Genomic DNA, 19,205 nt, shown 5'->3' on the forward strand with positions numbered 1-19,205 from the left:
CAGGGCTCGTGAAAGGGTGAGACACAACGATAGACGCGGGATCAGGCGGTTGGATGTAATGTAGTCTGTTTATTTGCCTCCTTTGGTAATGGTCAATGTACAGAGATGTTAACGAGAGTTTATATCTTCCGAAGCGGGCGCGCGGCGGTTGACAAGGCGCGAGTTATAATAATTGCGCGGTGGTTATTCGGCGCGTTATAATTAGGGTGCGATATAGTTATACCGTGCGCTGTGTATAAATATGTATAAATCGTATTGTACGTATCGACGTACGGTCGTGGTTGTTACGGCGCGCGAAACGTCCAAAAAACAGGGCGTCGGCACATGTACGGCAAGGCCGTGTTTATTTTGACGGCGCGGAATATAATATTCATTATATAGCGCGACAGGTATTTCGGCGCGGCGACTAATTTAGACGTATGGCAAAGCCGCATTTGAATAATGCACCGATATTGGATGCGTTTAATCGCGTCCCATACAGCACCGAAAGATTGCAGAAACGTTGCATAGACCTTGCATTGAAACATTGTAATATTGCATGGAAATTGCGAAATGTTTCTGCAATGTTACTGCAAGTCTGCGGCAACGTTGAAATGTCCGTCCTTAGAAATATTACAATGTAATATTACAGTAATGTTACGGTGCAATGTATTTGTAATATTGAAATGCGTTGCTACAAATATGCAGAACGCTTTAAATTTGATAGATAAACTTTGAAAATATATAAAGATATCCAAGAGAAATAAGAAAAAAAGATTGTGAATTTACGCAATTACGAGTTTTTTCTCTCTTGGATGTCTTTATATATTCTCGAAGTTTATTTATTAAAATCTGAAATATCGTGTGCATATTAAAAAATTATTATTAAATTTTTGGTTTTATATAGGAATGGAAACTATTTAACAATTTCCTGTTATCTAGTTAACATCGCTATTTTATAAATAATTTACAAGTTTCAGAAAATAGTAATGATTAAATAATTTCATTCATAAAAAAGTTAAAATTTTACTTATATAGATATTAGACTCTATTTTACATCTTAAGTAGACAATTAACGAATAATTTTAACTTTTTTGGATATTTATGTATCCGATTACTGAACAATCAGTACAATATCTGAATTCCCTGTGTTGGGATTGTATCGGATAAATTAAACTGATAAAAATAGTTATATCTTTAATCTTATTAGCCGCTCTTTGCAAGCTTTATGTAATCATCGTGATTGAAACTTAAATGTGGGATAGATAACGCAACGCGCGCCGCGTAGCGGTACAACAAACGAACTAGCGATTACCGAAAACTGTTTTTTGTAATGTTTTTGAAATGTTGCTGTAACACATTCTCATAAAATATTATAATTATATGTTCCAATAATGTCTCAACAATATTACATTGCAACTTGCAAGATTGTAATTTTACTGCAATGTAATTGCATTGTTCTATGCTGTATGGGATATAACAATATTAAATAACAATCTTCTATTTATCTTTGACACTTTCATTTCGCATTTGCTGAAGTATGTTATAAGTCGAATATGATATCTTGAGCAATTAAAATAAGTTGTCTTATTTTTAATAAGCTTAATTTTATCGAGTTGGTAATTGTTTTATTCTAGAACTGTTACACACAATAGTCAATGGTATACGGAGTGTATAATTACACTGTAAAAGTAGATTATATATTAACACCCACAAAAACGAATCGAGATTCATAGGGAAAATATAAGCGCTGGTAAGCGTTCGATGGGAATGGTACCACACCTTGTGATTGTCAATAAATCTTTCTTTATATCTTCCCCCAGCATAAGCCATTCTAGTTCAAATATGTTATTAATCAATTGTATACTCTACATTATATAGTAATAAAGAAAAGAAATATTGTGGTAATATTAATTCTAAACGAGAAAAAAAACTTTTTTAATTATAAAAAGATGATATATTTGATGTATAATAAAATGAAAGTAATGCAAGTCACAAAATAATATAATATAAAACTATTTTCTCATTTTTCAAAGCTTAGTGTTTAATTGCAATATCTTAGCTTTTGTCTTTCGGTATCTTTCATCGACCGTACTTATTTTTATGGTAATATTTATATCTTTACATATTGTACTTTTTGGTTTACTTATATAAAAATATTATTTTTCTATTTAAAATTATAATTTTTTGCACATTTTTTAACATTTTTTAAATTTGTTACATTGTTTTTTTGTTTTGCATCTCTTGAATATAATATATTTAATAATGATAAATGAAAAAGAAAACAACCAATAATGTATAATGTTTATTTCTCTTTTTAATAAGTGCTCTGCGATATGTATGCAGCTGTTGTCATATGGAATAAATAGTTGCATATGAGAGAGAGAGACAGAAACAAAAGAGAGAAAGAGAGAGAAAGTAATGGAATTAGAATAGAAATTTAAAAAAATGGTGAAATAAAAACTGAACATCGTTAATAAAAAGAGTTAACAATTTAAAAACAGACGGAGAATTGTCCACTAAAATTTTAGCCATATTATTCATTCTGTAATCTTTTACATTCCGCAATAATGAAAACTAGCAAAAAAAAAAACAATTTGTCGATTGTTGAAGGCATACAGAGGAAGCGGAAGAAGAAGATAACAAACAAGAGAAATGAGGACAAAAGGGGAAGAAGGAAGAGAAGTCAATCGGCGATTTTCAGCGCCAACCGGCATTTTTCAGCGCCAATCGGCACTTTTCATTGGCCAAAGCAGCACTGAAAGGTGCTACATTTGAAATTATCGAACGATGAAATTCGCCTCGATTCGCATATCATATTGGTACTTTTGAGTGCCACTAACGGGAAAAATGCTCTTTTTGTATATGGGCAATTCCACATCAAATCGAACAAAAATCAACCTTTTTGATCTCGCATTTCTTAAATCGATCAAAACTTCTTTTACGTATATCGCCTGTGAAAAAAGTTTCAATCAATTTAAAAAAGACAAGGTTATTTTTTATTCAATTTGATGTAAAATCACCCATATATGTGTTTATATTAAAGAAATATTTTATTTTAATGTGTTCGCTTAAATATTTCAATAAAACAAAATTTTATTAATTTATGTATAATTACTTTTTAATATACAGGGTGATTCAGAATCTCTGTAACAAACTCTAAGAAACGATAAATCTCGCAGAGAGGTTTTGTTGTGAAGCAACCCATGTTATCTGACATGTCTGACACCTCTATATAGATGACAGCAAGAGGCTAACTGTAGCGCAGAATGCAATCAGAGGTTCAGGCACTTGAACAGTATAGATACTTTGAACATGTAAACTGTCTGTAAGTGTACTTGAAATAATAAATAATTAATTCATCTTATAATTGTAATAAAAGTCACCTAAGACTCTTGTCTGCGCGGTCGCATATTCTTAAACGATACGTCAGAGAACATGATGGATTGATTCGCAAAAATTATTCCTCTCTGCCAGATTTATCGTTCCTCAGAGTTTGTCGCAGAGGTTCTGAATCACCCTGAACAGAAAATTCCCACAAATTTCCTATCACGCCATGCACAGCAAGGTTTGCCCTATTCTTGCCACAAATTTGCTGTCATGTCGTGCACGGCAAGGTTTGCCCTATTCATGCCACAAATTTGCTGTCATGCCGTGCACGGCAAGGTTTGCTCTATTATTCGCGTAAAATGTGCATCACGCTATTGCGACAAGCCTTGTCAGTAAAAGCTAAGCTTTTTGCGGACACACCTTGTTACAATTTCGCTGTAAAGGCATGCTCTGGTTTGCTGCAAACTTTGCGCAAAGTTTGCATCATTTTGCTTGCTGGGTAGGTATCATATTCCGTGTTATAATTATTAAAAAACTTCTTTTTACGTTATGATTCAAAGTAAGCCATTCCATTTCGAACACATTACTGGCTAGTTGTTGATTCTATACTAAAAAATATGGGAAAATAATTAAATAATTTCAGTTATAAGATGGGATAAATATTCAAATTATATGTATTATTTTACAAATTGATTCTATATATCTATACAAAAAATGAGGTAACAAGACCTTTAAATAATGATCTTAAATAAAAATTAATTGTATATGTTTTAGTATATCTCTGATATGCAATAACGTTATATTAAACGTAAAAATGCATGCATAATATAAACAAATTCGATATGCTATATAAAATAAAATATAAGAAAAGATAGAAAAAATCATGCGTAAGAAAAGAAATATATTTTAAAATTCCACATCTTAAGCTTGACTTCATTTCTGTACCAGCAATAAAAAGAGATTTGTATCAGCATGCAACACCTGTATAACATTATTTGAATTTATTTCGCATTTATGTCCATCTGTGTTAGTTGATGCAAAAACATATTATCAATATACTCACTACAAATTGAACAGTGATGATAAATCTAAACTTTTTGTTCACCTTTTTGTTTAAACGCGAATCTAGAATCAATTGGACACATAACTTTTTCAAACATTTAAAATTATTTTGCACATATACAAATGTACATATGAGAATAAGTAGAGTAAAACCGGGTATTTTTTGGATTTGTCTTTCTACAAAAAATCAGAGGGTAAAGCCAGCGGCACACGATGCTATTTTATCTGCTGAATCGCTTGCTTGAAAATGTGATATCAGTTGTATTGAGAACGATGATAGAAAGTGACATCGCTGAGGGCCGTGCTACTGGCTAGCCTGTTGAAATTTGGTAATTGAACCCGTGCTATTTTTCTAGCATGTTTTGCTACTGGCTCAGAAAAGCCAATCAAGTACAAAAGTCATTACGAACCAGCACGAAAGCTCGTATCGTCCAAGCTAGTATAACACAGTCAGTAGCATTGCCAGCATACCTGCCCATACGGTAGCAAGCATGCAAATCTAGCTAGTAGATAAAACAGCTCGTGTGCCGCTGGCTTTACATTGAATATATCAAAGAGAGAGAGAGAGAGAGAGAGAGAGAGAGAGAGAGAGAGAGAGAGAGACCGGTCTTGATCCTGTTAAGTATGATAATGCCTGCCAATATAAAAACCAAGATTTCTATAATTACATCATGACTATTTATTAGAAATTAAAATTAGCGAGAGGTTAGATGGTACTAATATGATTTAATTTTATACTCGATTCTGACTTTCGATGAGGAAAGAACATTTTTCCCAACAGATTGCATTGAATTTCTCGAAATAACGTGAAATTAATATTAAAAATTAAATCATATTAACCAAATTAGTATATGATTTTTGCAATATGGTCAGTCTCAAAGATAAAACAACATTACACGTGCAGAAAAACACACGCTTATATGACTGATGATTCATGCGATATTTATGTTAGTGACCAAAATAGATGTGATTGTATTTAATTTAGAATATAATGTATATATAACTGTACATATATTACATTTTCTTATCATGTAATTACATAATGCTACATGTAGCTCGACGTATAAAAAATATTATATAGAAATAAGACAGTCGATGACCGGAGAGAATGTAATTACATAAATCAATTCATTATGAGCGTAAAAACAAAAATCTATTGTAAGTTCTAAATCTATCTGAATAATATTATAACCTTATAGTAATAAGATATTTTGTTAAGATTGCAAAAATTATTTAAATTGCAAGAATTATACAAACTTTTTGATACAATTCATGTTTTGTATCTTAATATTGAATATCATATATTAAATATTAAATATATAAATATTAAATATTAAAAAAAATATACATTCCATAATACAAAAAAAAAATAATAATTTAGAAATTAGTATAAAAAATTACAAATTTATACAAAAATTAAAAATTAATACAACTAAAAAAGATTAAAAAATTTTAATTAAAAAAACTTGGCCCTGCTAAACTAAACAATATGCTGAAATTAATGTATTCTTTAATACACTTACATTGCAGTTATTGATGTAACTAAATTAAATATAATTCAATAATTTAAACTTAGATTCAAATTGAATTTATTATTTGACGGTTTTAATATATACTTTGAAAGTTAACAGTGCCAAGTTTTTTTAATTAAAATTTTTTTTATTTGTATTCATTTTTAATTTTTATATATTTTTTTAATTTTTTATATTAATCTCGAAGTTATAATTTTTTTATTAATGTTTTATTTTTTGTTTCTTTTTGTATTTTGTATTGGATATATTAAATATATTTTATCTTTTAAAATATAGGAAATAAATAAATTTTATATATATGGCATAACTTTTTATTTAATTAGCGCAACTTTTTAATATCATTATTTTTATAAAAAATTTAAACAGCTATTTTTTGTATAACTGTTTTCGATTACAATATTTGTATAATTTTTTAATTTTAATTGGCGCAATTTCTTATTTTTTGATATTATTATTTTTGTAGGATTTTGTAAATACATATAACAGTTTATGAACTTGGTATATTTATACGTATGTATGTGTGTGTAACAATATTGCAGCAACATTGCAACATTGTTGTAACATTGCGGCAAAAACATTGATGCAATGTTCTGTGCTATATGGGTAGGGACATAACTTGTATCTTATAAAGATCATCGTGTCATTGCGCAACTAAAATGTATGGAAAAATAGCTGCGTGACTAAAATGTATGGGAAGATAGCTGCACAATGGTACTTATCTGCTAATGCTTTCTTGTAATTATCTAATTTTAAAAATATTTTGTATGTATTATTTATACTTTCATCTATTATTTTGTATTTGTTTAATGATATGTTGTGATTAATTAAAAGGTATTTCCTTCTTTTTCGATTCAATATTTCGTTTACGTTTTACGAAACCGCCAACCGGCATATGCATTACTGAACTTGCACAAACTTGGAAGTATGTGCAAATTCAGCCGAAAGTCAGCAATTCATTAGGACCTACTTTCTTTAAAAAGTAGTAATTGTTATTTTTTTGCAGTATGCTGAAAACATTTTCGGAACGCGAAAACAGTAGTGTCAGTACTTTCAGCGCATTTCGGAAGACACTCTGTATAGAATACACTACATTACATTTGAATCTTGGGCAACTTTAGGGCAAAAATTTGATTGGCTGTTGCAAATTCTATCGCCATTATGCGCAATGCAAATGATACACCTTGTATTCTTACATTATGGGCATTGCCTATTAGAGTCCTATACGTAGACATAGTGTATCTAGACCGAGCGTTTGCCTTTATTTAAGGAGTGGGGGTAAAGATCCACCAAAGGACATACTCTGTTTCGTGGCCCTTGCGTTCTCTCTCGCTCGCACAGACCATAGCGCTCTCTTTCGTCATGCTACGCGCGAGCGAGAGAGAATGCAAGGGGCACGAAACAAAGTATGTCCTTTTTTACGTGAACCTCGGCTCTTACTCCTCAACACTCGGTGTAGATATACTATGTTTATCGTCTATGGTCCTATATAATCAGAGAAGCGACATCGTTACCCCCTCTATGTTTCCCATGATTGCCATGTGGTCCCGCAGCTGTCCATGTGTAATCTAAAATGTCTTAAAAATGTTTCAGAGATATTCAAATGGTTTTTTTTAGAAAATAACATTACATATACTTTTTTCTCACTTACGGTACGCCGATTGTGATTAGTTTGCGTTAGTTTGTAGGATTCACTATGTACAAACCAACCGCCAACATAGGACGCGTTCACTTAATGACTGCAACACTCGCGAGCATTATCTGTCTTTGTTTAATTTTCGGTGAATAACAAAGATGAAATGATACGTGAGCGTTGCGGTCGTTAAGTGAAACGGGCCCGTAGCGGTCAGCCAATCAGCAAGCGGAATGCCATTGTCGCTTCTCTGAATATATAGGAGTCTAATGCCTACGATCCCCGTCCATGCTCGTACTATCGTTCGAGGCTCGAGTTCGATAACCGCCGAACACGTGGAATGGAGTATCTGGGTCAGATTTCGTCCCAAAAAGATATCTAATTTATATAAATGTTAAATAATTATTTAATGGGAAGGGGTAAAATCAAAGATATATAAAGAGTATAGAATCACGATTAAGAACAGTATATGTTCAATAATCTGGTGTGTACGATTCTGTTCAAACTCTCATACGAATTCTGATAGATTATTGAAATACGAATAGTGAAAGGTATGTAAATAAATAAATAAATAATATAATTACATATATGTATATATATGTAAATGCGCCCCAGCATTAGTGTTTAATGTTAAAGACTATGCAATCAGAAATATTTATATATATACAATATATATATATATATATATATATATATATATATATATATATATATATGTAGTTGATGTGACGTTGAACTATCAAAAACTATATATTGAATAATAACAAAAATAGGCAGAGTAATAACAATTAAGTGGCAAAACTGACAAATAAGGTACGGGTATTGGTGTGCAAACTTATTATTGTTAAGTTTTAGTAATAAATGTGTATTGAAAATATACGTTTCGGACCGTTTTTGGTCCATCTTCAGCATAGAATATACAAATTACATTGGTATTTTAAAACTTGACATACACAATATTTATTGTTGCAGTCAAATTTAAATTACCAGAACAACACAGGCGTGCGCGCAGCGCGCGCTTTTATTTATGGACGTTTACCAATTTTTTGAACTTTTCTTTCTTAACTTTAACTTTTTCTTTCACAAATTGTCAAACTGTCAAAATTTGCATGATTTGACAGTTGCAAATAACACGAATGAAGCAAATCGCAGCGCACAAGCGAGACAGCCAATCAGCATCGCGGAAAAAAGACCTCAATACTTCGATACAAATTGAATTCACTCAGTTAACATGCCTTTTTTAGAGAGGGAAAATTAATAATAAAAAAAGAAGGCTCACTAAACACCGCGTAGAATATGTACAAATTAGTGGACGATGTCTAAACGCTATCGCCACACATATGGTATATCTGTCAGTGGTTTACAATATAATACAAGGGGCAGTCAAATATAAACCTGTAATTGCGTAAATTCACAATCTTTTTTTTTTATTTCTCTTGGATGTCTTTATATATTTTCAAAGTTTATCTATCAAATTTAAAGCGTTCTGCATATTTGTAGCAACGCATTTCAATATTACAAATATATTGCACCGTAACATTACTGCAATATTACATTGTAATATTTCTATGGGCGGACATTTCAACGTTGTCGCAGACTTGCAGTAACATTGCAGAAACATTTCGCAATTTCCATGCAATATTACAATGTTTCAATGCAAGGTCTATGCAACGTTTCTGCAATCTTTCGGTGCTGTATGGGACATTAAAGTTTGCAACATTGCTACAACATTGCAATATTGCATATTGCAGTTTAATGTTGCAAAAATATTGCAAAGACATTATTTTACAATATAACTTTAGCAATGTTACAGCAACATTCCGAAAATATCCCAAAAAAGTATTCGATAATCGCTAGTTTATTTGTTTACCGCTATGCGGCGCATGTTGCGCTATCTATTCCGCATTTCATTTTTAGTCACGATGATTATATAAAGTTTACAAAGAGAGACTAATGAGATTAAAGATATAATAACTATTTTTATTAGTTTAAATTGTATGATATGACCCCAACACAGAGGACTCAGACATTGGACTAAGAATTCTTTTAACAGTTTCCATTTTTATATAAAATCAAAAATTTGATAATAATTTTCTAATATGTAAGATACTTCAGATTTTAATAAATAAATTTTGAGATTATATAAAAATAGAAAATATGTATATTAGATATTTTAAGCAAAAATTTGGTAAAACATGTATAATATCGTGATATTATCATATTCAATTGAATTATACGAAATTGTTGGCTAATAATAATATTTTTGTTATTATTATTATTTTCCGTATTTATACGCACATTATTAAGTTAAATTATATAACAGCAAAATTGTTGACAATGTGAACGAAATAGAGTCTTTATGATATGTCGGAACAAAAGAATAATATAAATTTTCTAAATTATATCCCAGACAGCACAAGGATGTCCTTAGGACGTCCAAAGGGCATCCAAGACATACATGCAGGATATCCTCAAGATATTTCATTTTAATCCTCGGATCTCCTCTGGATATCCTAAGAAAGAGTAAATGATAGCCGTATATTAACCTCTGGAGAATCCAGGGAGATCCTGTGGAACATCCTAAGGATTTTTATAGGATATGTTAGGGCTATTTTTCGTATGTTTCAAGGAGCAAATTTTAAAATTTAAATATAAATTACAATTATGTTTTGTTATTTACTGCCAATACTAAAAATCTAATATTAAAAATAGTTTACGTTCTTTAATATTTGAGGCTTTCATGCTGTACATGAATATTTTAGGTTTGGCTTCCGGAATTGAATCGTGTAATATTTTTTAAACAACCCAATATCCTATGTTAGGATTACATCAGAAATTAAACTGATAAAAAATAATTACATTTGTAATTTCCTGTCAGTTGCTCTTTGCAAGCTTTATAGAATTCTCATGACCAAATCTCAAATATGAATTCGCGCGTCACATAGCGGTGAACAAACGAGCTAGCGGTTGAATACTATTTTTTGTAAAGTTTTTGGAATGTTGCGGACAGTAACATTTCTCATGAAATATTAAATAAATAATAATTTTGGATATATGAAAATGTGCGCATCAAATTCAATTATTAATATTAAACGAAATTAACGTTAACAATTAATTGCGCATATATATGTCCTCTGGAAATCCAAAAGACATCCAATATAATAGACAGGGCAGATATATCCTGCAGACATCCAGGGGTTATCCAGTGGACATTTATAGGACATTAATACTTATTATAATACTTAAGATTTCTAAATTATATTAAATAGCCGACACAACTAAAAATAATTATGTATGCATATTAAATTTTTATAAATATATTTATAATAATATCTTAAAACATCCTACAAATGTCCTGAACCGTCCTGGACATATTCAGGATGTTTTGTGCTGTCTGGGATTTAAATAATGAAAACAGGAAACGGTTAGTTATACGCGATTATACGCTATACCATGACAACGAGCTCTGTTGCCGAGATGATCCGATATTGATCTTTGTTGCATCGATAATTCCAGGCTCGACCCGAGAATTAGATAAACACAAGACGAAGATGGGAGCACAACTTGATTTACAGTCCGCATAAGATTAAAAACAGAATTGAAAATTAATCTTAAAATAGGATATATATATTTCATAACAAATTTTATTTATATTACATTATATTATACTTTGTAAATATAAAAAATTAATACTAAGAAAGAGGAACAGGAGAAATATTTAATTATTAATAATTTAAGTAAAATAAACATTTTTTATTTAAAAATAGAATGTAGAGTTTTTATAAAAATATGTATTTTATTCTATAAAAATATGTATTTTCCTAGAATTCGATCAAATGGACCAATGACCGTTGTTTAACATTTTATAATCTCGATAAAAATGTCTTATGATTTTCTTTATTCTTTATTCTTTATTCTTTAAAAATGATATACAATATTAAACTTGTTTTAAAATCGCAATAATAATATCGTCATACCGACGACTTATGTTTTTCTTGGAAGAATAGAAAAAAACGAGCACTTATTCTCATATAATGAATAATATAATAATTATAAATTGCTCACCTCTGCAATCGCTCGATGTTTTTCTGCGTCTTTTTTCCACTTTATTTTTCATGTTTTCCTGCTTCTTCCTTGCATATAATTACGACACTCATATATTTGGTACATTCACTGGTATAAATACAATTATTTCGACACACTTGTGTTATAATAACTAATTATAATAAACGTAGAATTTTTCGAAATATACCGATATACAGAATCTCAAACTTCTCGATTTTCGCCGTATGATTGACTGCAGGTTGAAGCAATAATGCCAGAACAAGCGTGTTTACGGATGCAGCAGCGAAAGAAATAACGCAAACAAGTGTGAACTTCGTCGCGTAATAACGTGTCACGTAACGCGTGGTGCGCAGATTATTTTTCGCGGTTCATTTTCCTCGTTTGTAACGCATGCGTTGACATTCTAAAGCTGTTAAAAATATATTTATATATTTTAAAATATATTTTATATACATTTTATATTTCTTTAACAAATTTCTTTAACATATAGACAAGTACTGTCAAACTGCATGCTGTTCACGCATGCAGTTTTACAAACGAGGAAAATCAAATTCCTTTGTGTGACGACAATTCGGTATATATATATAAGTTATCGAAAGAGTATCAAAATAAACCACATAAAAAAAACCGAACGTGCAAATTTTGTTTTTATGTCAAAATATACGCTTAAAACCTCACTTACCTAGGATAGTTTCCATAAATTCGCATGACTTGACTTAAAATTGTCCACGAACTATCGCATTAATTGTTCCATTTTTTCTACATAAATATTATTATTATCCATATCAATAGTATTCAAAACATTAAAATATGTTTAGTATATACAATGTATGTACATTCATGTATATTGCATATTTCATGTATATACATCCTTGATGCAATGTATAATACATACATAGAATGTGAAATGTATGTGCATATGTAACCGGAAAAATATATATAGAAGATCTATATACATATATATGTATTATATATGATTAGTACATTCAATGTATATGCATTCTGTATATACATTCTGTATATACATTCTTCATATATACATACTTTATATGTACATAACATGTACATATATACATGTACCTATCATGTACATACATTCTGTATATACATTCTTTATACATATATGTACATACCATGTATATACATTCTTCATACATATATGTATACATTAGATATGACCTATTATTTCTGTTCTCGTGCGTACATACAATACACACAGAAATTACTTAACACATGAATTTAAATGCATGTAAGGACACACACACATGTACATATAGGACAATACGTATACGCTCCGATATGTGCGTAATTTTATTTGTTAAAAAGTTAAAACATTCCTCCTGTGTACATGTTGATATATATTTACTTGTTATGTGTGTGTGTGCTCGCGTGCGCATAATATCATTAATAAAATCATTAATGGGAAGGGGTAAAATCAAAGATATATAAAGAGTACAGAATCACGGTCAAGAACAGTACATGTTTAATAATCTGGTGTGTACGATTCTGTTCAAACTCTCATACGAATTCTGACAGATTATTGAAATACGAATAGTGAAAGGTATGTAAATAAATAAATAAATAATATAATTAAATATATGTATATATGTATGTAAATGCGCAATGCGCCCTGCATTAGTGTTTAATGTTAAAGACTATGCAATCAAAAATATTTATATATATATATGTAGTTGATGTGACGTTGAACTATCAAAAACTATATATTGAATAATAACAACAATAGGCAGAGTAATAACAATTAAGTGGCAAAATTGACAAATAAGGTACGGGTATTGGTGCGAAAACTTATTATTGTTAAGTTTTAGTAATAAATGTGTATTGAAAATATACGTGTCGGACCGTTTTTAGTCCATCTTCAGCATAGAATCAACAAATTACATTGGTATTTTAAAACTTGACATACACAATATTTATTGTTGCAGTCAAATTTTAAATTAAAATTAATAATAAAAAAAGAAGGCTCACTAATTACCGCGTAGAATATGTACAAATTAATGGACAATGTCTAAACGCTATCGCTACACATATATCTGTCAGTGGTTTACAATATAATACAAGGGGCAGTCAAATATAAACCAAACTTTTTCCAAAATTTTGTATTCGATCAACATATTTCCTTCGCACACCCAAATCATTTTTCTACATAGTTTCCACTAATACCTAAGCATTTTTGCCACCGGATTTTGTGCGTGTGTGCGCGCGCGCGAAACTTTTTTTTGCTCTGAAACTTTTAACTAAATCTATTGAACCGTTTCTCCCCCCAAAAATTCCCAAAAATCACCTTACTTTTGGTAAATTACACCAAGCTCCCCCCTTAATGATAACAATAATTAATGACACCCAATTAATAACATCGAATTGATTAGTAAACATATATTATACTTTGACGTATTAAATTACCGATGACGGTCAGTAATTATAATATAATATAACAATAATAAGAAAAATTTATACATTGAGGCTTTGGAATATAATAACATTGTTCATGATACATATAAAACAATAATAAAGACATTTTCTTTATATAATTAAGACCCGAGCTCGATTCAACCATTATTGAGATCCAATAATTTAAGGTCAACCAGCCGATTCGCGTATAAATACATGGGATGCCTCACTGCTGCGCATAAACTTAACGAGATACTACCGTGTCTCTTGATACTAAAACAGATAAAATAAAGTAATAGAATTTAGTATATTTTTTCTTTGTATCTTTTCCATTTTCATTTATAGCGTATTAAAGGTCCTCTGTGATATCGATAATTTACAAAGCTATTAGTTAATAGCTTTATAAGATTTGACTGTTGAAGAAAACTAGAAGAGATTGAAAATATGTCTAATAGAAGTCTGTAAAATTTGATAAAAGTCTGTGTCTAACGGATTGTAAGATTGTATATACGAGATATTATTCTCTTTGAAATCTTATAATTTTTCAGGAGAGAGAAATATCGTTTCGAATTGGAAATATGACGAATACAAATATGAATGAAAATAAGCCGTTTTATTACTCTCTGAGCAACGACAGGCAGGAGGATGAAGTTAGTGTTTCTATTGGATTTTTTTCTTTCTTTTTAAATCTTTGATTTGTTTGCGATTCTTCTTCTTCTTTCTTAAATGGCACCTGCCCTAAAGATAAGGTCAATATGGCCAAATTTGTTTGTGATAAGTAAACAAATTTTGGTGACTTACACTTATTCAAAGACTAAAATTACATGAAGACTAACAAATTACCTGATTTGTCGTAGAAACTGTTGGAACCGATCAGATACTATCTTCAAGTTCCTGGAAAACAAATAACTGTGAAATTAGCTCATGCTTTTAATTATTGGCTAAAAATATCGCCCGACAAAATACAAGCGATCAATGAAATAGTAACCATGCTCTGCAACTCATGCATTATGTAAGTTTGCATTCTGCTCTATTAGTATGTGATCTTTTATGTATTTTATATATTTTCCAATTGCACACTTTTAATTCTCGTAATATATATACTATATGTTTAGATTGTTATATTTTGTTATATTTTTCAATATAATTTTCTAGCATTAAGAAGTACTACTTTTGTGATGTGACTTTGTTCTTTTTATAATTTATTGAACGACAACTTTTGTTATTTTGTGTTTTACTTATCAAACTATATAACACTATCAGATTTTGTCCGAATTAACGAGAAACTAATTATCTTGCATATTAATTGTAGATTTCAAATATTATATATATAAATTGTTGTTTTTCAAATATATTGTGGCTTTAGACTTTAGTTTATAATTTAATTTGATTAATTTATAGCTTAAAGCTGAAAACCAAATAACATTGTTTATTGATCATTGATTGTCATAATTAATGTGTTTTATTTCAATATATAATCCTTACATTTTCACATTACATTTATTTCTATGTTATTATTTTGAAATTAGATGTATAAAATTGAATTTATATCAAAGAAGCAATCCTGTATACTTATTTTTATAAGATCATAATTTATTATTTTTTACAGGATTGATGATATACAAGATAATTCCATTTCGCGAAGAGGTATTCCTGTCGCTCATTCTGTTTATGGAGTTGCTAACTCGCTAAGCGCTGCAACTTATATATTATTTATCGCCTTGGAACGAACAATTAATTTACATCCTGCAGTAAGTAACCATATCATACTTATAAGAAAAAATAAAGATCTTTTATCCTCTTTTCTAAGTGCTCAAATAATATTTTTTAAAAATATAAAATTCAAATGCACTTCTTGAATTATGTCCATGACATCATATATACTTAAATAAACTGAATAGAATTTGGTTAATTTTTTGTTATAGTATAGAAATAGTAAAAGTTACTGCTAAGACTTGATTGAAGGAAAAAACATTTTGAAAAATACATATTTTATATGTCCTTAAAAATACATGTTTTATGTATTCTTAAAAATACATGTTTTATGATATTTTAATATATACATATACATATATATATATAACATAAAGCTCATAAAAACTCATGGTAAATATTCAGAATCACGGTTCCACCTGCAAATGGGCTGCAAATTTTTTGGATAAGTTTTTATACTTAGAGAATAATGTAAATGACAATTTTTAAAGTGGGGGGAGGCTCAAAAAAAAGTTAAAACCAAAAAAGTGGAAAAAAACGGAAAATTTGGGTTGGGTTAGGTTATATCTTCTGGAAGTGGAGTCCCCCACCATAGGGGTGGAGGGGCAGAACCCACTGTATCCACGCATATATTTAACAAAACAAAGCGAGATCCACCCCACGATTGTCGTATGAATGAGAAAGGGAAAGCGTGGATGCAGTGGATTTCGTCCCCCTTCCCTAGGGGGGATCAACTAAAAATGGTTATTTATATTTCTTTCTAAACATAAAAAGTCTGTAAAAAATTTGCAACCAATTTGCAGGTGGAGCCGTGATTCTGAATAATTACCAAACTCATTAAAATTGTAAAAGATTAGCTTCACATTTGCTTGTTAGATAAAATATAATTTATTGTATTATTGTACTAACTGTGTTTTTTTCAGGCAACAAAAGTGTATATGGAGCAAATGTTGGAAGGTCATAGAGGTCAAGGAATGGACATTTTTTGGCGGGACAATCTCATCTGTCCAAGTGAGGCAGACTACAAGACTATGGCAATAAAAAGTCAATATTAATACTTATATACAATGTATTTCTTTGTGAAATTTAAAAAATTACATATGAAAAAAATTAAAATATTAACTAATTTTGCAGAGATGGGTAGTTTCTTTAACCTGGTAGTAAGATTAATGAAACTGTTCTCAACTTACGAAGAAGACTTATCATCGCTAGTAGCCATTTTAAGTTTGCACTTCCAAATACGCGATGATTATTGCAATTTGGGCAGCGATAAGGTGAGTAATAATATATCTGCGACGTTATACATAATACATAAATAAATGAATAAGTAATAAAAAGAATTAAAATAATTTTTTGTTATAGTATAACAAAAGTAAGAGTTATTGCGAGGACTTGAGTGAAGGAAAATTCAGCTTTCCCATTATTCATGCGCTTACAACGAATCCTGATGATATGCAACTAATGTGTATCCTTTATACAATACTTTTATATAATACTTTTTTTCCTTTAAAACAGAAATATTTTTGTTAATTAATACATTTTATTTACTAAAGAAATGTAAATGATCTCACATATCATACACATACAAAAGATTTTTCAGAAACTTTATAATTTATGAACTTTATTATATATAGATTTCCTTAATAATGCCTGATAAAGATATTCTGAGGCAACGAACTAAAGATATCGAAGTGAAACAACATTGCGTTAAATTGTTAGAGAAATTTGGCTCTTTCAAGTACACGAAAAGTGTACTTGAAGACTTGGATGTGAAAGCGAGAGCTGAGATTGAACGTTTAGGAGGCAACCCATTTTTGATAAATGTTTTAGACGACCTTAAGAAATGGGATTATTGGGACTGAAAAAGCACCCAAAGATCTTTTAACTAGAATATTTTTAGGAAGGAAATCTGTGTAACGGCTGAGAAAAGACTACTTTTAAGGATTTTTTTCTAGTAAATAATTGTTTTTTTTTTTTTAATCGCGTTATTGACATCTCAGAAAGTACATAATTTGAACTACCTATTGTGAAATTTTTGTTAAAAAATGTTAATAAAAATTATAAATAAAATATTATTAACATCAAAGATTGGTAATCACAATATTATTTTAGAACCTTCTTTATATTTTATCTTTTATGGCCTAATAATGATACTATTATGTATGTTACAATCATATGGGAATCACAAGAAAGAAATATATAATTCTAATAAAACAAAATATTGATTAAGTGAAATAAACTTGATTATGAGATTATATTGAACGTTGTAGTTACAAAGAATTTTTGGATTACGTATGATTCTTTTCAAACAAAATTTTAATATCTCTATTTGACAGCATATGTGCAATTTTAAACCACATATCAGACTGTCGCAAGCAACATGTAAAAAAGCCCCAACAAGTAAACTTATCAATTGATGAAAACATAAAGTAATCGAATGGCAACCAGGCTCTGAACGTTAACTTCCCTTCCCAACAGTCCATGAATAATAATTGTATCACCGATTTAAGAATTCAATTAGAATCGCATAATGCAGGCATGTTCACTCTGTAATTGACTATTTGCAATTTTACATTCTTTATTTATTTGCTTTTTTACAATTGCCATTTATATTTAAGCTATTGCTATTTATATTCTTCTTAATATTAATTATTATAATCACTGTTTTTCATTAATTATTACAATCACTCTCTCTCTCCGTGGAGAAGACGTGTCAAACATCGCTCCGCAAAAGTAATAACTTTTAAACGGTTAAATAGTTACGGGGAGTGATAGAAAGTTATTCAAGTCATAGCGGCATAGACTGGCATTAGCCATGAGTGTTATCTAGCCGGGATATGCTGATTTGTGGGCGTGAGAAGTGCATTTCCTGTCTAAGACACCAAAGTCTCATACGACAGATAGACATTAAAGGTGGACACAAAAATGCTGACGTGTGACGGTGGAACAGAGGTGACTGATCGCTAACGCTGATATTAGCGGTTTCGGCCGATAATTATCGGGATGGACGATGAATATGCTGAATATCGATGCTCGGCATGTAAAAAGACAATAAAAAATCAGGTGGTGACATGCAAGTTTTACTATCAGGTGAATCGTATTAAGCTGTTTTATCATCCAGGATGTGTAAGCAAGCATAGGATTTACGACAAAAATCAAGAATTGGTACTGTGTTCTGGCCCATTTGACAGATTTACAATTGAAAGTGAAGCAGACATGAAGAAGGAATCGGCAGTGACCGGGGGCGGCAGGGACAGGCTAGGATCTACAGGATCTATAGGTTCGTTTACGACGCCAAGTAGTGGAAATAGAATATCAGGAGCGAGTGGATCATCGACTATTGACGTAAAAATAGATTGGCTGGTAAAAATTGTAAAAGAAATAAAAGATGAAACAGCAAGAAGGAAATTAAAATGATGGTCAAGGAAATAATTCGAGAAGAATTGGGAAATGTTAAGCAGGAACTGCTAGAAGAGTTGAAAAGA

General features: G+C 30.3%; 1 protein-coding gene and 1 pseudogene across 1 annotated transcript; one reads left to right on the forward strand and one right to left on the reverse strand.

The window, feature by feature from the left end:
• Positions 1-1,479: 1,479 nt before the first annotated feature.
• On the reverse strand, positions 1,480-18,327 carry LOC138936448 (odorant receptor 10-like; annotated as a pseudogene).
• LOC138936116 (terpene synthase-like) lies at positions 13,080-17,636 on the forward strand. Its single transcript, XM_070301214.1, has 8 exons — positions 13,080-13,159; positions 14,556-14,657; positions 14,865-15,019; positions 15,617-15,758; positions 16,644-16,764; positions 16,855-16,994; positions 17,083-17,185; positions 17,380-17,636. The coding sequence occupies exons 2-8, from the start codon at positions 14,586-14,588 to the stop codon at positions 17,580-17,582; spliced, it is 936 nt and encodes a 311-aa protein (XP_070157315.1). The 5' UTR covers positions 13,080-13,159; positions 14,556-14,585; the 3' UTR covers positions 17,583-17,636.
• Positions 18,328-19,205: the final 878 nt, after the last annotated feature.

The sequence above is a fragment of the Polyergus mexicanus genome, unplaced genomic scaffold (genome assembly GCF_030449975.1).
Source record: "Polyergus mexicanus isolate NDT 795.1 unplaced genomic scaffold, iyPolMexi1.0 SCAF_9, whole genome shotgun sequence".
Lineage (NCBI taxonomy): Eukaryota > Metazoa > Arthropoda > Insecta > Hymenoptera > Formicidae > Polyergus > Polyergus mexicanus.

Coding starts and splice junctions, on each gene's coding strand:
- LOC138936116 (XM_070301214.1), top strand. CDS start 14,586: ATGACGAATACAAATATGAATGAAAATAAGCCGTTTTATTACTCTCTG. Junction 14,658..14,864: donor ACGACAGGCAGGAGGATGAA/GTTAGTGTTTCT, acceptor GATTTGTCGTAG/AAACTGTTGGAACCGATCAG. Junction 15,759..16,643: donor CAATTAATTTACATCCTGCA/GTAAGTAACCAT, acceptor TGTTTTTTTCAG/GCAACAAAAGTGTATATGGA.